This window comes from Garra rufa, chromosome 22, assembly GCF_049309525.1.
Source record: "Garra rufa chromosome 22, GarRuf1.0, whole genome shotgun sequence".
Classification (NCBI taxonomy): domain Eukaryota; kingdom Metazoa; phylum Chordata; class Actinopteri; order Cypriniformes; family Cyprinidae; genus Garra; species Garra rufa.
Genome location: NC_133382.1, coordinates 40585009 through 40608721, shown reverse-complemented (window position 1 = coordinate 40608721; position 23713 = coordinate 40585009). Strand labels below are relative to the sequence as shown.

General features: G+C 35.5%; 1 protein-coding gene across 1 annotated transcript; it reads left to right on the top strand.

Moving 5' to 3' along the window:
* The first annotated feature begins 161 nt into the window (after positions 1 to 161).
* On the top strand, positions 162 to 23257 carry LOC141297303 (protein TBATA-like). The gene is made up of 9 exons (XM_073827704.1): positions 162 to 222; positions 404 to 619; positions 4026 to 4187; positions 5231 to 5325; positions 9695 to 9856; positions 12204 to 12285; positions 16995 to 17148; positions 17492 to 17526; positions 23075 to 23257. The coding sequence occupies exons 2-9, from the start codon at positions 409 to 411 to the stop codon at positions 23122 to 23124; spliced, it is 951 nt and encodes a 316-aa protein (XP_073683805.1). The 5' UTR covers positions 162 to 222; positions 404 to 408; the 3' UTR covers positions 23125 to 23257.
* The last annotated feature ends 456 nt before the right edge of the window (positions 23258 to 23713 follow it).

Genomic DNA, 23713 nt, shown 5'->3' with positions numbered 1-23713 from the left:
CCTCAGAGCGCAAACGTAAAGGTTAATGCGTTTACTTAAACTCTCGACCGCTTCAAGTGGCTTAAAATAAGCAAAATGAGTAGGTCGAGGTGTTTGAGCCGACCTGAGCTCTGCTATTGGAGCTTTAGTCAGTCTTTGTTCAGAGTCTCCAGGCAACGACAGCAAACATCAGAGGAACACCGTGAACTGAGCTGAGCTGCGTATTTCAAAGTATTTCTGTTTGTAAGTTACATTACCTCTTCAAAAACTGATTAATAACTTTTAAAGGATGCTCAAAGGATGAAGTGTGATGCTTTGTGTCATAGGAAAATGAGTGGAAATGCTTTTATCTAAGTGACTCATGGTGAACATTTGAACTGTAAGATGGCTGAGCATTTGCAATATTTTTTATTTTTATTTCCAGAGGTTATGGAGACTTCAGAGGAGCAGGTGAACGACGCTCTGCCACAGACAGGCCTGCGGCTCAGTCATGAATCTGTGCGTCAGGAGAAAGCGCTCTGTGAGACGCCAGGGACGAGCAGGACCTCCACTAGAGGCAGTCTTCGCTTCGGGAGCCTCAGCCATCATTCCTTCTTCTCCAGACACAATCCTCATCCACACAGAGTCAGGCATATGCAAGGTGAGCCGCCCCAGACACACAGACCTCATGTTCAAAAACATGTTCATGCTTGTGTTTGTTATTTAAAGGGAGGAAATCTGCTCTGGTTTAGATCAGACACTTCTTTAATTATAATAACTTGATTATTTACACAATTACAAGAAAATAAATCATGCATGAGGATGGGCTTTGAAAATGTGTGGTGCATTATTAAATTTAATTATATTTGCATGTATAGAAGGAAATGGTGCATATAAAATATAGTATACATTTTTATACACTACCAGTCAAAAGTTTTTTAATGTTCTACTCACCAAGCCTGCATTTATTTGATTCAAAGTACATCAGAATGGTCAAATCTTGAAATGTTTTTACAATTTTAAATTACTGCTTTTTATTTTAATGTATTTTAAAATGTAATTTATTCCTTTGAACTTTATACTAGTCACTTGATCCTTCAGAAATCATTCTAATGTTCTGATTTGCTGCTTAAAAAACATTTATTATTATTATTATGTTGAAAACAGCTGAGTAGAATTTTTTCAGGTTTCTTTGATGAATACAAAGTTCAGAAGAATAGCATTTATCTGAAATATAAATCTTTTGTAACGTTATATATGTCTTTATCATCACTTTTAATTTAAAGCATCCTTGCTAAATAAAAGTATTAATTTATATAGTTTCTTTCCCAAAAATGTATACTGACTAAAAGCTTTTAAATGGTATATATAGTGTAAATATTACAAAAGATCTTTATTTCAGATAAATTCTAATATTTTTCATCAAACAAATACTGAAAAAAGTACTGAACTGTTTAAAATATTGATAATAATAATGTTTCTTGAACAGCAAATCAGCCTGTTTTTTTTCTGAAGGAGTGACACCGAAGACTGAAATAATGATGCTGAAAATTCAGCTTTGATCACAGAAATAAATTATAGTTTAAAATATATTCAAATAGAAAAAAGTTATTTTAAATGGTAAAAATATTTTATAATTGTACTGTTTTTTCTGCACTTTGGATCAAATAAATGCAGGCTTGGTGAGCAGAAGAGACTTCTTTAAAAACATTAAAAATCTTTTTTAATTTTTAAAAGCAATTTCAGATTTGTAAGAAAAAAATGAAGAAAATCAAACTTCATATTGAAGCTCTTGTGTGTTTTTTTTTTTTTTTTTTAATTTAAATAGTTTTCGGTGTCAGAATTATGTCAACTATATTAAACAGTTTGCAAAATAAATTCATTAAGATTTTCGTACCGCAAAAACTCGTTTTCATACTTCACTTTATTTTGTTTTCCAGAACAAATATATAAAAAAATTTTAATCAATGATGATGCATTTGTTATTCAAGTAATAAACAAGTAATAAAGAAACAAACATCAAAAATATCTGCCAGTGCGATCATGTAGAGAAAACAAGTTTAAGTAAATTTTCTTACTCCATTGTCAGACTTTTTCCCCCCTATTTTAGGCGTAATCTCACGCAATTTTGATGTATTTTGAAAAAAACAGGACTTGTTATCTTTGTACTGAATAAAAACAAGACAAAATACAGAGGAAGAAAACAACTTTTTGCTGTGTAGATAATTCCTCTCATTTTTTTGCAGGTCCAGCAAAAATAGAAAAACATAATGACTTGTGAAAAGAAAAACCTATCAGAGTTTTTTCAATAGATGGAGCTATCAGTCAATTGTAACCATCCTCTTAATTCACTCTTAATTTTAAATGCTAGACTTGTCATGACACTGCATTAATGATAGGAACAGTGTTGACATATAATAAGTGATAAAGGCAAGGAAAACATACATTTTGTGAAAAACCCGTAAGAGTAACCCATAAATTATTAAGTAAAAAAACATTTATTTCTTCATCCTTTTCTTCTGTTGTCACATCACTCGAGACTCATGCACAATAAAATATGCCTACACCAGCAGGAATCCGGACATATACAGTGTTTTTTAAGTTTTTAGGCTCTATTAGCATAATAAAGGCACCTGAATCTATCAAAAGCTCCGTATCCCTTCACGAGGAGAGTGTCAGCATGTTAATCTGTTCTCTGAATGACTTTAATGAAGAGTTGCTGCATAAACACAGTTTGTCCTTGCGAACAAACCTGACTGATTTACATACTTCCAACAGCCAGGTCTTCACACTGAATGCGAGAAAGTGTGAATAAGCAGGTCTTTATTTGAAAACCCACACCAACCTGCCAACAGGATACTAATTTAGACCGAATTTAATGGTGAACGAGTGAAATCAAGCACAAACAGGCCTCGGTCTCCAGTGTGAGATTTACAATTTTCTTTTTTACATTTTGTTATGTTGCTGCCGTATGTTAAACTACATAAAATTATTTTTTTTCCCCACGTCAATCTACACTCCCTACTCCATAATGGCAAAGCAAAAAATTGGTTTTTAACATTTGTGCAAATTTAATAAAAATAAAAAACTGAAAAGATCCCGTTGCATAAGTATTCATACCCTTCTCTGGGACACTGGAAATGTATCTCAGGAGCATTCATATTGCTTCTAGATGTTCCTACACTTGGAGTGGAGTTAAACTGTGGCAAATTCATTTGAATGAGTCTGATTTAGAAAGACACACACCTCTCAGAAAAGGTCTAACAGCTGAAAATGCATCTCAGAGCAAAAACCAAGATAACTGCCTGTAGAGCTCAGTGACAGACTTGCGTTAAGGCGATGATCTAGAGAAGAGTTCAGAAACAAATCTGCTGCATTGAAGGTTGACAGAAGCATTCTCCATAATGGAAGACGACTGGAACAACTAGGACTCTAGCCAAGCTGACAGAGATGGAGAGGTGAAAAGGTGAGGCAAAGAATGGCAGATAATTGCCAAATGCAGATGTGCAAAGATGCTCACATCAGACCCAAAAAAGACTTGAGGCTGTAAAGGTGCTTCAACTATGGACTGAGTTAAGGGTATGAATACTTATGCAATGTACCTTTTTCAGTGTTTTATTTTTAATACATTTGTAAAATTTGCAAATCTGGTTTTTGCTTTGTCATTATTATGGTGTATGGAGTGTAAATTAATGTGGGGAAAAACTAATTTAAAGCAGTTTAACATAATGCTGCAACAAAACGTGAAAAAAATGGAGTATGAATACTTTTGCAAGGCACTGTATTTGCGATTTTAAATTTGCGTGTTAAAACTGCACAAGCATCTCAGACCACACAAATGTTTTCTTTGATGACTTTACTCCTCTCTTTGATTATTTCTTGTGATCAGCAGCTGTACTGCAATTCTTTGAAGATCTTCGGCCACAGCAAGAGTTCAGTGTGATTTAATGCAGTTTTTGATCAGGCTCGGAGACATGGTCCCCCGCTGAATCTGAAAGACTTTTAAGTTAAAGTTAAGCCCGATCACATTTCCAGCCCGGATTTCTAATGGTCTCCTCTTTCCGCAGGGTTGAATGGTAAGCCGGTTTGTACGGTGAATGACGACTGGTACGGATTCACTCCTCTTTGCCCGCATCCACTCATTAAAAGTCAAGTGTCTTTTGGTGGGAGCCGTTCATCTGCGTTTCTCACACCTGAGATCGCCTCGGATCGCTCTGGACCAAGAGCAGGTGCAGATACTGAACATTGAGCACTGCTTTTGTATGTTACAGACATAGTTTACCTAAAAATGATGTTTCTGTCATTTGTTCACCCTGATGTTGCACCAAACCCATACAGTATATTTGAACCTTGGCCACAAAAAGGCTCTTTGAAAGTTGTGGAAATTGACATTTATACATTATCTGAAAGTTGAATGAATAAATAAGCTTTTCATTCTTAGGATAGGGAAATAATTGGCTCAGATACCAGAACAGCTGTTTGAAAATATGAAAACTGAGGGTGAAATTTTTTAAATTTTAAATCTAAATATTGAGAAAATTGTCTTTAAGGTTGTTCAAATTACGTTTTTAGCAATGCACATTATTAATCAAAAATTAAGTTTTGATATATTTACGGTAGGACATTTACAAAATATCTTCATGGAACATGATCTTTACTTAATATCCTAATGATTTTTGGCATAAAAGAAAAAATGATAATTTTGACCCATTCAATGTATTTTTGGATATTGCTACAAATATACCTGTGCTATTTATTTCTCCAGGAAACACAAAATGAGAAACTTGAAGTTATTCAAATTTTCAAATCTTTTAAATCAAAAATCTTTCAGATTTTATTTGTGATGTTTAAACAGTTTGAGTTTTGAATGTTTCAGTTTTTGTTCACACTTTTAAGTAAAAAAGGTACGTTTGATACATCAAACAGAATGATAACTTTTTACTTTTAATGGCAGACAGAGGAAAAAATATGCATACACATTCATATTTTATTTATATATATATATATATTTATATATGTATGTATTTTTTTCATCTCGTCAAATGTAAAAATAATTAATAAATAACAAATAAAGAGAAAATGAATGTGTATGTTAGTGGAGGTAGTTAGTAGGGCTGAATGAAATGTGTACCGTAAAAGATTTTTTTATTCCATGTATACCGAGAAAGGAGAAACGAACAGACGAGGAGGGCTCAAAAGAAAATCCTGAGCAGGATCTTCTCACTTCTGTTTTTTTTTTTTTGTTCAATCTCCTTTTTATGTCTTTCCACAGCACTGCTTTCTGAAAGCTGGCGTGAGGAACTGAAGGATTTGGCCACCAAAGTCAGTCTTTCAGCGGCCGCTGAGACCCAGCAGGACAAGAGAGAGGTACTTGACCTTTCCTTTAGCGCAGGCGTCACAAATGATGCATGAATAATATTCAGAACTGCATGAGCAGGAAGCAAAGGAAACGGTGTTTCTGAAAGGATTTTCAGCTGAGAGCTGATAGGAACATAAGAGTGTAACCGCAGTAGAGACCAGCGCTCTTTATGATTCATCCACACACAAAGCTTTAAAGATTCACTTTATTCCTACCAAAACATACACATCAAACATTTGTTTTTCAGCTTTTAAATCGCAATGGCACTTTTACGTTGCAAAAGGATGCTGTCAGGGGAGAAGGAGCTTTGAGCCCAATACTCACAACCCAGATCTGTTGAAAGCAGATGCATTTCTTCAGACTGTGCAATAGGGTCAGATATAAACCAGGTTTTGGTGTTTAAGGTTTTAATACACTTCATATACTTTTTCTAGGCCTAGAGCTGATAATGTGCATCATTAGCTTTTCAGAATTTCCTTCCAAGTGACTTGAAATCTGATCTGATCATTTAAACCAAAGCAAATTTCCCAAAAAAAATAATAATAATAATTTCTGTTTTTTTTTTTTTTTTTTAATAATCAGGTTATGAAATGACTCTCTACACTGCAAAAATGATTTTCTTACTTAGATTTTATGTCTTGTTTCAAGCCAAAATATTAAAAAAAGCTTAAATTACGAGTCAAATTATGGCATTTATGAATATTGTTTTCCATTGGTGGATTATTTTGCTTGTTCTAAGCAAAAACTCACTTAATTTTGACTTTTTTCTGAAAACAAGACAATTTTACTTGTCTAGAAAATCTGATCTGATCTTTTTTAAACCTAAGCAAATTTACAAAACAAACAAACAAAAAAATTTTTCTTGTTGCCTAAAAATTTGGTTTCAGATGGTTTTGTAAAAATCAGGTTTTGTGAAATGACTCTCTGGAAGATTATGGGTTTGATTCCCAGATTTTAAAAAAATGCATTAATGCCATGCAAGTCGCTTTTGTTTGTTTAAGTTTCTACACTGCGTAAAATGCTTTTCTTAGATTAAATAATCTAAAAATTCTTATATCAATATGGATTTTCTAGACAAGTAAAATTATTGTCTTTATAATTATTGTTTTCTATTTGAAATAAGATTATTCGCTTACCCCATTGGTGGATTATTTTGCTTGTTCTAAGCAAAAACTCACTTAATTTTGACTTTTTTTTCTGAAAACAAGACAATAATTTTACTTGTCTAGAAAATCCTTCTTTATTTCAGAATATTGAGATATTTTGGCGGGAAACAAGACAAAAAATCTAAGTGAAAAAAGCTTCTTTTTTTGCAGTGTAGGTAAAAGTGCATTTAATGCCATGCAATATGCTTTTGGCAAATGCATAATTGCAAGTAATTGCATAATTTAGTATACACTGATTTTAAAATAAGATCAACTTTAATAAAAGGAACATAGATTACTGCACTTTCATTAATAGCTGAAATTGTAATCAAATCAGCCAAAATATTAAATAAATAAACAAAATGGTCATTTAACGGATGACACTTTGTGTGAATTATGGTACTGTTAAACTGTAAACAATCAGCAAAAGATTTGGTTTGTGTATGCAATAATAAACATTTTTAAAAACTGAGTACAATGAGCTGACCTTATGCTACTTATCTTTTAACCATCAAACATTAAAAGACATTTTAAAAGTGTAAAAGCATTAACAAATGACTAGAACAGACCAAGAAAAACTCCAAAAAGCTCTGCGGAAATATTATGGATGTGTTTAATCAACATGTTCATTAACTGGAACACTGAGTTTTAATTTTTCTAAAATTATTTCTGTCATTTTGACGCATAAAACAAATATTTACCTGTTTTGGAAACATTCCAGTAAACACTGCTAATAGGGATGAGGAGTGAAAAGGGGAGACAATTGCATTTTAAAGCATCCGTGTGAAAAACCTGGAAGAGCCATGAGGAGTTGGAGAGAATAACGAGATTCTTAGTGAATTCCAGTGAATTATTCATAGTTTATTGTAAATTAAATCGGGAGGTCAGACCACAGATGCACAATATCTGTTGTATTTTTCATATAGATAGAGGGATATAAAGGAAAAAAGAAAATAATCAGGAGGAAAAGATTGCAGTGATTGAAAAGAGCTCTTCCATTCAAATACAAGCGTAATGATATTTTTTCACGTCTGAAAATAGAATATGAAGGAATATTTACTGCATATTCAGTCAAACTGACAGATAAGGAGTGTTTGTTGCAACCTTATGATTTGAAATGATTTCTTCCAGTCTTTTTGAGTAGATTTCTTAATTTTAAACACGTAGGCTTATTTGGAAAAAGGTGGATTGATACACATGGATAGAGTTTAACAGATGAATGGACATGCTATATTTGATGACCCAGAATGAATCAGATATATTTCATCGTAAAAGCCCGAATAAATTTTTCTGAGAACAATCAAACAATCCAGATCTGTTAAAAACAGACAAGGTCTTCATATTCTTTTTCTAGGCCTAGAGCTGATCTTGTGCCTCATTAGATTTTCAGATTTTCCTCCCAAGTGACTTGAAATCTGATCATTTTTAAATCTAAGCAAATTTACAAAACAAACAAACAAAGAAATGATTTCTGGTCTATAAATTTGGTTTTAGATGGGTTTGTAAAAATCAGGTTTTGTGAAATGACTCTCTGAAAGGTTATGTGTTTGATTCCCAGACAAAAAAAAAAATGCATTTAATGAAATGCAAGATGCTTTTGCAAAATGCATAAAGTTTGTTTGATTATTTATTTGAGTATGCACTGATTTTGTGTATACATTTTTAATTCTGTGAAATGGATTCAAATAAGATCAACTTTATTAAAAGGAACATAGATTACTGCACTCTTATCAATATCTGAACTTATAATCAAATCAGCCAAAATGTTCTATAAATAAACTAAGTTGTGATTTGGCTGATTTAATGTTAGAGTTTAGATTGTAATATCCACCTTTTTCCTACACCCCATTTCCATTAAACTGTTAACAATAAGTAAAATATTTTCTCTTCATTATATAATAATGGATGCTTTAATTGTATTTAGTGATAGCCAAGTTGTGACCTTAAACCCAACCCAAACAAATCCCTAACTACGGTTTGTTAACAGAGTAAAATGTTGATTCTGTATAGAGTTGTATTCTGTATTCTATTCTGGAATTTGCCTGCACATGCAAAATAATCACAAAAAACAAGCTAAATAATCTGCCAATGGGGTAAGCAAAAAAAATTCAAACAGAAAACAAGATTATTTTTCTTACCCCATTGGCAGATTATGTTACTTGTTTCAAGCAAAAACACACTTAATTTTGACTTTTTTTTCTGAAAACAAGAAAATAATTTTTACTCGTCTAGAAAATTATTCTTGATTTAAGAATTTTTTAATATTTTGGCTGGAAACAAGACAAAAATATAAGTAAGAAAAGCATTTTTGCAGTGTGTGAATCAACACAATTGTTAATCTCTAACAATCAGCAAAAGATTTGCTCTATAAATGCAATAATAAACATTTTTTAAAAACTGGGTACAGTGAGCTGACATTATGCTACTCATCTTTCAATCATCAATCATTAAAAGGATTTAAAAAGTGTAAGAGCTTTAACAAATTACTACAACAGACCATGAATAGCCCCAAAAGGCTCAATTATTTCTGTAAATGTTAAAAAAAAAACATGTTTATATTATGAACATGTTCATAACCTGCCATCATTTTGACAGATAACATATATTATTTACCTGTTTTAGAAACATTATAGGGGTTAGAAGTGAAAAAGGTAGACAATTATATTTTGAAGCATGTGTTGAAAACCTGAAAGAGATAACAAGAGATTCTTAGTGAATTCCATTGGATTATTCATGGTTTATATCATAAATTAAATCCCGAATGCAGACCACAGATGTGCAGTATATATAGTTTTTTTTATATATATAGTTACAAAAGGATATAAAGGAAAAAAGAAAATAATCAGCTGGAAAAGAATGCAGTGACTGAAAAGAGCTCTTCCACAGATATTCTTATAGCATGTCACATTATAATACAAGCTTTGTGTTATTCTTCTAACATCTGAAAACAGAACATGAAGGATTATTTACAGCTTATTTAGTCAAAGTGACAGATAAGGTTTATTTGTTGCAACTGTATGATTTTAAATAATTTCTTTCAGTCTTTTTAAGCATTTCTCCCGTAATTTTAAACAGAGTTAGGCTTGTTAGGAAAAAGGTGGATTGATTAACATGCATTGGGTTTAACAATCGGATCCGGATGAATGGACTTGATATTAGATGACCCAGAATAAATCAGATGCATTTAATTGTAGAAGCCTGAATAAATCCAGTCTTTGTGTTTGCCTCAAAGAAACTCACAGATGAGGAAGTTCCTCGCAGGAAGACGCAGTATTCGGCGCAGTCTGGCCGGATAATCCCTGCCTCATCCTGGGGAGGAAAGAAGCGCAGCAGGACTTCACACAAACGAGCCCAGAGATGGCAAACGCAAACCCTGGAGGGAGTGGAGCTCAAGGTAACACACCTTTGCTTATTAACCGACCTTCACATTCTGAACACGTGCACAGCGCAGTTTGATAACCGTGAACTCTGGCATTTATTGTATTGCATCTAGTTACTGTCAGATGTAAGAACAGAAATCCAGCTTTTTAATTAAAATTGCCAATCACGTTATTGGCAAAAGCATCACCTGGTTTATAAAGCAGACTGCATGTGGTGTTCAGGTCATGTCATACTTGTCTTAATTACAATTGATTAAAGTTAAAACTCAGAAATCCTCAGAAGTTATGTTTCTATGGAAACAAAATACTTCATAACATTAATTCACATCTTGCAAAGTGTTTCAGAACAAATAAAGTGACGAAAACTCAAGATCTTTGCAATTTAACATTGCAAATGCCTTTAAATTAGACTGACCACATTTGGTGTTGATCAGAATAAATCTCTAGGAGGAGTTTGTTACGGCGTAAAACATGTCACTTTCTGTTGCCAGCAGGTGGCGCTATGACTATAACTGAATATGGGCATGTAGATATCTTCAGGTCAGGAGTGTTATCAAACATGTGAAGCTTGAGGAAGATCGGATATTGTATGCCTGAGTTATAACAACTTCCTGTTTTATGGCGAAACTTCGAAATCTGTCAGGACGCCACGGACACGCCCTCTGACAAAAACTCTAGATCTTTGCAATTTAACATCACAAAGGCCTTTAGATTAGACTGACCAAATATAATGTTGATATCATTAAATCTCTAGGAGGAGTACGCTACAGCATAAAGCATGTCGCTTTCTGCTGCCTGCAGGTGGCGCTATGACTATAACTGAATATGGGCATGTAGATGTCTTCAGGTCAGGAGTGTTATCACACATGTGAGGTTTGGGGCAGATCGGACATTGTATGACTGAGTTATAACAACTTCCTGTTTTATGGCGAAACTTCGAAATCTTTCAGGACGCCACGGACACGCCCTCTGACAAAAACTCTAGATCTTTGCAATTTAACATCACAAAGGCCTTTAGATTAGACTGACCAAAAATATAATGTTGATATCATTAAATCTCTAGGAGGAGTACGCTACAGCATAAAGCATGTCGCTTTCTGTTGCCTGCAGGTGGCGCTATGACTATAACTGAATATGGGCATGTAGATGTCTTCAGGTCAGGAGTGTTATCACACATGTGAGGTTTGGGGCAGATCGGACATTGTATGCCTGAGTTATAACAACTTCCTGTTAAATGGCGAAACTTCGAAATCTGTCAGGCCGCCACAGACACGCCCTCCAACAAAAACTATAGATCTTCGCAATTTATCGTCACATGGGCCTTTAGATTTGACTTACCAAATTTGGTGTTGATCTGAATAAATCTCTAGGAGGAGTTCAAGTACAACGCCTGAAAATGGCAAAAATAAAAAAATTTGCTGAGGAAATTAAAAATAACTGACTTCCTGTAGGGTTTCGGATTTTGCTCCAAGAGACTTTTTTGTAGGTATTGGTATGTTACATGTGTGTACCGAGTTTCGTGAATGTACATGAAGCGTAGCTCAAAGTGCACTCCGCTGAATGTCTATAGGTGGCACTATCGAGCTTTTGCCACACCCACTTTTGAAACCCATATATATTATAATATGTGATAATATGAATATATTTATGTAATTTAAAATTTAATTTATTCCTGTGATGAAAAGCTGTATTTTTAGCATCCATTACATAATTCAATTAGAAAAGTTGATTTAAAATATTACTGTTTTATTGTATTTTTAATCAAATCCTATAAAGGCAGCCTTGGTAAGCAGAAGATACTTCTCACATTTGATATTTTTACTCTCAATGCAATGTCTTTGAATTTTCTTTGTGATAAATAAACTGTGGTCATTTTCTTTGACTTGTTTGATTGGACTGCCCAAACTTGCTAAATTAAGCATGCAGTATATGTGGATAACCATGTAGCAAACTGCAAATTGAAATGATAAAGTGTGCTAATAATTCATTAAGAATGCAGGTCACAGTCAAGTCAAGACAGATCCTGAAGCTCTTCTTGTTTGCTCATTTTCAATTTCAGATATGATGAATATGAAAACGGGACTCAGGCTGCATGCCAAAGAAATTTAATAAGCAAATCAAATATTTAATTACCGTTTCATAATTTCAAAATTAGGTTAGATGTTTTTTTTTTTTTTTTCAGTCCTGTGGGAATGAGCTGCTGATAGCAGTGTTAAATCTCTCTCTCCAGGGTTATTAAAGATATACTAATTTTCATTCACTTTTATTTAGATGTACTAAAGTGACTAACACTAAAAATAAAATACTAAAGCTTTATATAATAGTATCTCAATGCTACTAAACTGACTTTGTGTTTCTCAGGTACTGGAGCTCTTGTGTCAAATCCTGCAGACTGATTCTCTTTCGATGGTTCAGCAGTGGCTTTTGTTGGCGAGTGATAGAGGTGAACAACTGCACTTTTGCTTGAATTGATTTATTTATTAGACTGATGCACGGTGAATGTTCTACTTTGAAGGTGACATGTAATGTGAAGGTGACTAAAAGTGCTGATGATGTCTAAAGGATTTAAAGTTTGTTATTTCCCTAGTAAAATCTGTTCTCTCTCTGATGTTAGGGAAAAACAATTTTAGATATCCAGTAGATACATGTCAATAAGAACTGGAAGAACGGAAAACAATATTTGTTCGAAAACACATTTGTAAAGTGAATTGCTCAGAATATTTTAGGCTGATCTAAATGACTTCCCTGTTGACTTCATATTGATCTTTGAAGTTGAAAATTATTTGAATTCAAAATGCTTGAATTAAAATATCTTAAGTATTAATTCATTGCAATTATGTAAGCTATCTCCTTCACACATGTGCATGAATGTGTATGTAAGCCACCTGAGATCATTTCTGACCCAAGAAAAATTAATTACAGAATGTGACAATTTGTGAAATCGTGCATCACATTTTCACCTCAGTGATAAACTTTATGTATGGAAGCTTGTTTCCATCAAAGGAATTATATATATATATATTATAATGAAAATGAAAATTATGAGAAATGAAAATTTCTCATAATTCTAAGAAAAAAGACATGAACTTGACATTGTTGACTTGTCTGAATTACGAGCCAAAAAGTCTGAATTGAAAAATTAACGTCTTACAATTCAGACTTTAGGTCTCACAATCATGACTTTGTCTCAATTCAGACTTTTTGCCTCGCAATTCAGATTTCACGTCTCGCAATTCAGACATTACATCTCGCAATTCTGACTTTACGTCTCAATTCAGACTTCACATTTACATTTACATTTACATTTATTCATTTAGCCGACGCTTTTATCCAAAGCGACTTACAATTGGGAATACAACAAGTGATTCATCCTAAGGAGGCAGATCAACATAGGAAGTGCTCAAAAATACCATAGATCAGGCGTTGTTAGAAGAGTGCAGGCTAGAAGGAGACGATCAAGAAAGAGGGGAAAAACAGGCTAGAAAGGGAGGATCAAGAAGAGAGGAGAATCTTTTTTTTTTTTTTTTTAATTGAGTCACATAGTGTCGAAAAAGATGGGTTTTCAGCAGTCTCTTGAAAGCTGTTAAGGAGTCTGCATTCCGGATGGGGGTGGGAAGATCATTCCACCAGGCAGGGACATTGAACGAGAATGTTCTGGACACTGATTTAATACCTCTCTGTGGTGGTACAATGAGGCGTCTTTCACTAGAGGATCTCAGACATCTGGAGGGAGTGTAGATGTGTAGTAGTGAATGGAGGTAGGCAGGTGATGAGCCGGTGGCTGTCCTATATGCCAGCATCAGTGTCTTGAATTTGATGCGTGCTGTAACCGGTAGCCAGTGCAGTGATATGAAGAGAGGTGTGACATGGGCCTTTTTGGGCTCATTGAAGACCAGTCGTGCTGCTGCATTCTGAATCATTTATAGAGGTTTGATTGTACATGCTGGAAGACCAGCTAAAAGAGCATTGCAGTAGTCCAGCCTGGAAATGACCAGGGCCTGGACGAGGAGTTGTGTAGCATGCTCTGTTAGGAAGGGCCTGATCTTTCTGATGTTGTGCAATGCAAACCTGCAAGATCGAGCAGTCTTAGCTATGTGGTCTTTAAACGTCAATTGGTCGTCAAAGATTACACCCAGATTTCTGGCTGAAGTCGATGGGGTAATTGTTGATGAACCTAACTGGATGGAGAAGTCATGTTGTAAAGATGCAGTGGCAGGAAAGATAAGGAGATCCGTCTTTGCTAGATTGAGCTGTAGATGGTGTTCCTTCATCCATGCAGAGATATCCGTCAGGCAACCTGAGATCCGTGCGGCTACCGATGGATCGTCTGGTTTGAATGAAAGATAGAGCTGTGTGTCATCAGCATAGCAATGGTAGGAGAAGCCATGTGCCTGTATGATGGGGCCCAGAGATGTAGTGTATATGGAGAAGAGGAGAGGTCCAAGAACTGATCCCTGAGGAACCCCAGTGACCAGTTGATGAGTTTTGGATATCTCCCCTCCCCAAGCCACTCTGAAAGACCTACCAGAGAGGTAGGATTTGAACCAGTGAAGTGAAGTCCCTGTGATGCCCAGCGATGAGAGGGTGGACAAGAGGATCTGGTGATTCACAGTGTCAAAAGCTGCAGATAGGTCCAGCAAGATGAGTACTGATGATTTGGAATCAGCTTTTGCTGTCCGCAAGGCTTCAGTGACAGACAGTAGTGCAGTCTCAGTTGAATGGCCGCTTCTGAACCCTGATTGGTTAGAATCCAGTAGATTGTTCTGTGAGAGGAATAAGGATAGCTGGTTGAAAACAGCACGTTCCAGTGTTTTTGCTATGAATGGAAGGAGAGAGACAGGTCTGTAGTTGTCAATGAGTGAAGAGTTAAGTGTAGGTTTTTTGAGCAGTGGGGTTACCCGGGCCTGCTTAAATGTAGTGGGGAAAGTGCCTGTGAGAAGAGATGTGGTGTTGATGTGTGTGAGCGCCGGTAGGATTGTAGGAGAGATTGCTTGGAGAAGGTGTGAGGGGATAGGATCTAAAGGACATGTCGTCGGATGGCTGGAGAGGAAAAGTTTGGTTACTTCTGCCTCCGAGTAAGGACAGAAGGAGAAGAGGGGGGTTCCAGCTGTTAGTGTGGTCAATTTTAGTTCCTGTATGTGTGGAGCTGAGAACTTATTACTGATAGATGTAGTTTTGTCTGTAAAAAATGTGGCAAAGTCATCAGCTGTTATAGAAGTTGTGGGAGGTGGTGGAGGGGGACAAAGCAGTGTATTAAATGTTTTGAAAAGGTTGCGTGCGTCCGGAGAATTGTTGATCCTGTTGTGGAAGTATGAAGATTTGGCTGTATGTACTTGGGTAGAGAAAGATGAGAGCATGAGATACATACTGAGGTCAGATGGATCCTTAGATTTGTGCCATTTTCTCTCGGCTGCCCTAAGTTTGGACCGATGCTCACGAAGAACATCAGATAACCAAGGGGTTGTCGGAGCAGCTCGTGCTGGCCTGGAGGAGAGAGGGCATAAATCATCTAGACAAGAGGTAAGAGTGGAGCATAAGGTGTCAGTTGCTGCATTAGTGTCCAGGGATGAGAAGTGGGTTGGAGAGGGAAGGGAGAAGGATACTAAAGAAGAAAGGTGGGAGGGTGAGAGAGAGCGTAGGTTTCGTCTAAAAGTAACAGGTAGAGGGGTTGGGGCAAAGTCTTAATTGTGAGATGTAAAGTCAGAATTGCGAGACGTAAAGTCTGGTTTGCGAGACGTGAAGTCTGAGTTGCAAGACGTAAAGTCAGAATTGCGAGACGTAAAGTCAGAATTGCGAGACGCAAAGTCTGAGTTGCGAGAAGTAAAGTCTGATTTGCGAGATGTAATGTCTTAATTGTGACATGTAAAGTCAGAGTTGCGAGACGTAAAGTCTGAATTGTGAGACGTAATGTCTGGTTTGCGAGACGTAAAGTCTGATTTGCGAGACGTAAAGTCTGAATTGCGAGACGTAATGTCTTAATTGTGAGATGTAAAGTCTGATTTGCGAGACGCAAAGTCTGTTTTGCGAGACGCAAAGTCTGTTTTGTGAGATGTAAAGTCAGAATTGCGAGACGTAAAGTCTGTTTTGTGAGATGTAAAGTCTGATTTGCGAGACGCAAAGTCTGTTTTGTGAGATGTAAAGTCAGAATTGCGAGACGCAAAGTCTGTTTTGTGAGATGTAAAGTCTGATTTGCGAGACGCAAAGTCTGTTTTGTGAGATGTAAAGTCAGAATTGCGAGACGTAAAGTCTGGTTTGCGAGACGTGAAGTCTGAGTTGCGAGACGTAAAGTCAGAATTGCGAGACGTAAAGTCAGAATTGCGAGACGCAAAGTCTGAGTTGCGAGAAGTAAAGTCTGATTTGCGAGAAGTAAAGTCTGATTTGCGAGATGTAATGTCTTAATTGTGACATGTAAAGTCAGAGTTGCGAGATGTAAAGTCTGAATTGTGAGACCTAATGTCTGGTTTGCGAGACGTAAAGTCTGATTTGCGAGACGTAAAGTCTGAATTGCGAGACGTAATGTCTTAGTTGTGAGATGTAAAGTCTGATTTGCGAGACGCAAAGTCTGTTTTGTGAGACGTAAAGTCTGAATTGCGAGACGTAAGGTCAGAATTGCTAGACGTAAATTCAGAATTAAGACGTAACGTCAGAATTGCGAGACATCAAGTCTGATTTGCGAGACTTAAAGTCTTAATTGTGAGATGTAAAGTCAGAATTGCAAGACGTAAATTCAGAATTAAGACATAAAGTCAGAATTGTGAGACAGTCTTTCGTGCTATTCACAGTTTACGTTTCACAATTCTGACTTTTTTCCTCTCATATTAACAAGAATAAAGTCAGAATTGTGAGATTAAAAAGTCACAATTACCTTTTTTATTGTTTTTATTCTGTGACGGGAACAAGCTTCCATAGTTCTGGGCATGTAATTTGTCATGAGAGAAAACAGATTAGCTTTGCCTCAATTTATTCTAGTTACTCATGAGATCTTCTCTTAAAATAATCACCACCACCGAGAGAAGTGCATAATACATAATACAGCTGGGCAGCACAAATAGTCCTATTAGTTTCCATTATGGAAACATCTGTGTGTTTAACATTTGGACACGGGGCTGGATGTGCTAATGAAGGCTCATTAGATGTGTTTTCCACTCTCAGAGAAGGAGCTGGTTCAGGGGTTACTCCAGCAGGCCATGGTAGACTCCTGCTCTCTGACCCAGCAGACGTCTGGATCTGAACTGCTGCCGTTGACATCTGAAGATCTGCCTGATCACGTGTTCCTCAACTCGTCTGTCAGCCGGAGGAAGAGCAAGTGAGGGACTAATACTAAATTAGCTGATCAGCACTATTTTTTTAAAACCTCTTAGAGAAGAAATTATTTGAAGTTTTATAATTAATGCAAATGCAAAATTAATTCTACAGTGCAAAAATTAGATTTTTTTTTCTAACAGTAATTCCTTCTGAAATTGAAAAATAGTGAACTACTTGTTGCATTCCTGACTAATTCGTTAATCATAATTTCCTGATAATAAAATGTTATTACTGTGTTGCTCATTTAACAGTATTCTAAAGTGTTACTCTATTTTTATCAGCATCTGTTTATATGACTATCATTATGAATGTTCCAGCAAGTTCATTGTCTATCTTTTGCACAGATCAAATCCCGAAGAGACATTACAGGACAAACCAGGTGAGTTTTCTGTTCTTCTGTCAGATGTGTTGTGTGCTGATGTGAACTGGAGCGATATTAATATGTCATTGTCATTCTGAGAGGATTGAGTTCATGACTTCACATGGGCTGCTTTTGGCAGAAAAGAGAAATGTTGCTCTCAGCTTTTATTAAAACACAATTTGGCTCTGTTTTAAACTTAAGTGAGTTCACCGCCTACATCAGAGTTCCTCATTCCTGGTTCTGGAGAGCCACTTTCCCGCTGTATTTCGTTCCAAATGTGCTTCAACACCTGGCTGGGATTTTCAAGTGAACTCAAAGGCCTTGATTAGTGGATTTAAGTGGAACTTGAACTAACCACTGTAGGAAGTAGTGACTCTTCAGCACTGGGAGTGAGGAATAGCTACACTCTTAAAAATAAAGGTTGCTTATTGGTATTGAAGATTTTACATCCATGTAACCTTTTCAATGACAAAAGGTCTTCAAATTTATTAAAAATGTTCTTCACACTAAGAAAAAATTGTTATTTTAATTACTGTACATTGAAAGCAATCCAAAATGGTTCTTTTTAATGTTTCGTTTTGGGTGTGGTAATTTTTTTTTTCTTTTTTTTTTTTTTTGTATTTTGCCCGAAATTTTTCCCAGTTTGCAGTCTGGAGGAGTCACCACTAGTAGTGTGTAATAGACACAGACTCTGGTTTTTAGGGTCAGACGGGATTCCAAAGTCAGATTTGCGAGACATAAAGTCTGAATTGCAAGACGTAAAGTCTGATTTACGAGACATAAAGTCTGAATTGTGAAACGTAAAGTGAGATTTGCAAGACATGGGTGTGGTAGTTTATTTTTTTTAAGTTTGCCATCTGCGCAGGAGTCACCACTAGTAGTGTGTAATAGACACAAAGTCTGGTTTTTAGGGTCAGATGGGATTCCAAAGCCAGATTTGCAAGACGTAAAGTCTGAATTTTTAAGACATACAGTCATATTTGTGAGATGTAAAGTCTGATACATCAGTCAGATTGTGTCTGATACGTAAAGTCAGATAAAGTCTGAAATGTAAAGTCAGATTTGTGAGACGTAAAGTCTGAATTGCGATACATAAAATCTGACTTTACATCTTGCAAATCTGACTTTGGAATCCATGTTAAGTCTTAATTGCCAGACGTAAAGTCTGATTCGCGAGACGTAAAGTCAGAATTGCGAAACGTAAAATCAGATTTGGAAGACGTAAAGTCTGACGTGCAAGACGTAAAGTTTGAATTGTGAGACGTAAAGTCTGAATTGTGAGACATAAAGTCTGAATTTTAAGACGTAAAGTCAGATTTGCAAGACGTAAAGTCTGAAGTGCAACACGTAAATACTGATTTGCGAGACATAAAGTCAGAATTGCGAAACGTAAAATCAGATTTGGAAGACGTAAAGTCTGAATTGTGAGACGTAAAGTCTGAATTGTGAGACATAAAGTCTGAATTTTAAGACGTAAAGTCAGATTTGCAAGACGTAAAGTCTGAATTGCGAGACGTAAAGTCTGAATTGAAATACATAAAGTCTGATTTGCGAGACATAAAGTCAGAATTGCGAAACGTAATATCAGATTTGGAAGACGTAAAGTCTGAAGTGCAAGATATAAAGTCTGAAATGTGAGACATAAAGTCTGAATTTTAAGACGTAAAGTCAGATTTGCGAGACATAAAGTCAGAATTGCGAAACGTAAAGTCTGAATTGAAACACAAAGTCTGATTTGTGAGATGTAAAGTGTTATTCGCGAGACATAAATTCAGAATTGCGAAACGTAAAATCAGATTTGGAAGACGAAAAGTCTGAAGTGCAAGATGTAAATTCTGAATTGCTAGACGTAAATTCTGAATTACGAAACATAAAGTCAGATTTGCAAGACGTAATGTCTGAAGTTCAAGAATTAAAGTCAGATTTGCAAGATGTAAAGTCAGAATTGGTTTTTAGGGTCAGACTGGATTCCATCCAGTCAGAGAATATCAAACATGTTTGAGACAATCTTAGAACACATAGGCCCGGTTTCACAGACAGGGCTTAGACTAAGCCAGGATTAGCAGATAGTTCAATTAGGATATTTAAGTAATTTTTATAAACATGCTTAGAAAAAAACATTACTGTTGTGCATCTTGAGACAAAACAAAGGCACCGATATATTTTTAGATCAGTCAGTGCACGTTTCTTTCAGTTCAAACAGCCCAGACTTACATTTTAGTCTAGGACTAGGCTTAAGCCTTGTCTGTGAAACCGGGGGATATTGTTTTTATGTGGCATGTGTCTCCTAGCAACCAGGAGCATGTTTCTGTGTTTGTTTGTTGTGAAAGTCTGGTAGTGTTTGCTCCTCTGTAACCGCTTACAAAGTGTGCAAGTGTGTGATGCCTAGTGTTTTGAAATTTGTTGTGTCATGTATCGCAACCAAAGAAATTATTTACCCCCAACTGAATAGTTTTAGCACATTTTCAGTTTGAGGTGAATTATTTTCTTTTAATGGAAGTAAACAGCCTCTAAAGTGACATTTTTGATGATTTGATGATAGATGATTAAAAACAGTAGAGAAAATTTAGTAAAATAATTTATAATATAGTAATGTTATTAAAGGGATTGATCTACAACTATTTTAACAACTTTTTAGTATTGCATGAATAATAAGTATATTTATAACTGACATTTCTCACCCACTCAATGCAATGCATTGTGTGCAGTGCTGCTCCAGAATATTCTGATGCAGACAAAATTGACGACAAAATTGGGTAAAACAATCCATTTTTAATTGCACTGACCTTTTAATAACATCACCTACATTTTGGAACAGAGCTCTTATATCACCATAGAAACTTTCAGTTGAAGATCTCATTAGATTATTACATTTTGTGTTTTGTGACTCATAGTTTTTATTTGTATCTTTGAGGTTTACATCTACACTTTTAGAAAAAAGGTACAAAAGCTGTCACTTAGGCAGTATCTTTTTTTAAAAGGTACATTTTGTACCTTATTTACCCCTACAGGGTGCTTATTGGTATCTTAAAGATACCTAAAGTGTAAATATTTGTACCTAAATAGTACATATTATTAAATTTTGTCCCAGTGACAGCTTTTGTACCTTTTTTTTCTGTGTGGATGGGTGTGTGCTAGTGATCTCCTTAACTTTTTTTCTGGAGAAAACTCATTGGTAACTCATCCTGCATTGTTATATCTTATGAATATTTGTATCATTTTGAAGTGAAATGCATTTCACCTTGTAAAGAGAACTTGTTTAATGTTAAAAATACAGCTGTTTGGACTCTCATTCTGATGGCACCCATTCACTGCAGAGGATCCATTGGTAAGACAGTGATGGAATTTCACATTTCTCCAAATCTGATGAAGAAATAAACTCATCTATATCTTGGATGGAAAAAAAATTCAGTTTGTGGTGAATTATATTTTCTTTTAATGGAAGTAAACAGAGCATTTAAAGTGACTGTTTTGGAGTGGGCAGCCACAAATATTTTTGTGTGAGCATGTTAATAACATGATAAAAACATTACAATTTTCTCTAAAAACAGTAGAGAAAATTGAGTAAAATAATGTATTGTTAAAGGGATTGATCTACAACTATTTTTACCTTTGTAGTATTGCATGAATAATGAGTATATTCATAACGTATATTCATAATATTTTTACATCTCACAAATCAGACTTTACGACTTGCAAATCAGACTTTACGTCTTGCACTTATGACTTTACATCTCACAAATCAGACTTTACGACTTGCAAATCAGACTTTACGTCTTGCACTTATGACTTTACATCTCACAATTCAGACTTTACGTCCGCAAATCAGACTTTACGACTTGCAAATCAGACTTTACGTCTTGCACTTCTGACTTTACATCTCACAAATCAGACTTTACGTTTTGCAAATCAGACTTTACGTCTTGCACTTCTGACTTTACATCTCACAAATCAGACTTTACGACTTGCAAATCAGACTTTACATCTTGCACTTCTGACTTTACGACTTGCAAATCAGACTTTACGTCTTGCACTTCTGACTTTACATCTCACAAATCAGACTTTACGACTTGCAAATCAGACTTTACGTCTTGCAAATCAGACTTTACGTCTTGCACTTCTGACTTTACATCTCACAAATCAGACTTTACGTCTTGCACTTCTGACTTTACGACTTGCAAATCAGACTTTACGACTTGCAAATCAGACTTTACGTCTTGCTAATCAGACTTTACGACTTGCAAATCTGACTTTACATCTCACAAATCTGACTTTACGTCTTGCACTTCTGACTTTACGACTTGCAAATCAGACTTTACGACTTGCAAATCAGACTTTACGTCTTGCTAATCAGACTTTACGACTTGCAAATCTGACTTTACATCTCACAAATCTGACTTTACGTCTTGCACTTCAGTTTTGTTTCAGACTTTATCTGACTTTACAACTTGCACTTCAGACTTTACATCTCACAAATCAGATTTTACGACTTGCAAATCAGACTTTACGTCTTGCAAATCAGACTGTACGTCTTGCAAATCAGACTTTACAACTTGAACTTCAGACTTTACATCTCACAAATCTGACTTTACATCTTGCACTTCAGTTTTGTTTCAGACTTTATCTGACTTTACAACTTGCACTTCAGACTTTACATCTCACAAATCAGACTTTACGACTTGCAAATCAGACTTTACGTCTTGCAAATCAGACTTTGTCTTGCAAATCAGACTGTACGTCTTGCAAATCTGACTTTACGTCTCGCACTTCAGTTACATTTCAGACTTTATCTGACTTTACAACTTGCACTTGAGACTTTACATCTCACAAATCAGACTTTACATCTCGCAAATCAGACTTTACATCTCGCAAATCAGATTTTACATCTTGCACTTTAGACTTTACGTCTCACAAATCAGACTATTGCTTTAATGGAAGTAAACAAACTTAGAAAAAAGGTACAAAAGCTGTCACTAAGGCAGTACCTTTCCAAAAGGTACACTTTGTACCTTATTTACCTCTACAGGGTGCTTATTAGTACCTTAAAGGTAAATATTAGTACCTAAATAGTACATAGTATTACCTTTCACCACAGTGACAGCTCTTTTTCTGTGTGGGTGTGTGCTAGTGATCTCCAAAAACTCATTGGTGACTCATCCTGCATTGTTATATCTTATGATTATTTATATATATATTTTAAATGCAATCCAAATTTGAAGTGAAATGCATTTGACCTTTTAGAGAGAACTTTGATGTTAAAAAAATAGAGCGGTGTGTCCTTTTAGTATGATTTCATGATAAATCAGATGTTCTGAAAATAGCTGTCAATCTAGTGAGTGCTGAAGCTGGAATCTAGTGAGTGTTGTCCACTAAACAGACGTCAGATTCAAGTAAACAAGCAACTGAGTGCTTCGGTTTGTGGTTTCTATAGTAATGCATTCCAGCTAAATGACTAGTGTCTGTACAGGTCCGATCAGCTCAGACTGATGCTCTGTGTTTTTTCAAAAAATCATGTTCCCAGGATGTTTTTTTTTTTACTGTCTCTGAGTGTCTCTTTCTGTTCTAGAGCGGATCGGAGAGGCTGAAGTTCTCACGTTGTGCCCAGAAAACACATAACGCCGCCACTGTCACGAACACAACACCTGCATGTCATGCTACTGAATTAATTGGCTCTTTTAGTAGTTGTATTATTGTAATCATCATAGTGCAATGCAATGTTAATTTTAAATTTCTTGCTAATAAAGCATACAAACAGGTATTTTTCTTAAGCGTATTTATTTTCTGTGGGAGTCACGTCTCATGTGAAATGCCACGAGTCAGGCAGCAAATTAAACTATTTAGACAGTTTAGAGCTCAAATAACAATATTTTCATGGAGGATTTATTATACTGTAAGTGTTTCAACACAAATATGAGCTGCACATTATTTCTAGAAGATCTTGTAGACTAGGTTCTTTGTTTTTCCAGCATTTTTATGTATTTGAACTCTGTCCAACAATGACTGTATGATTTTGAGATCCATCTTTTCACACTGAGGACAACTGAGAGACTCATATGCAACTATTACAGTAGGTTCAAATGCTCAATGATGCTCCAGAAGGAAAAACCATGCATTAAGAGCCGGGGGTAAAAACTTTTGAACAGAATGAAGATGTGTACATTTTTTTTTTTTTTTTTTTTTACATTTTTCTATTTTTCATCATATT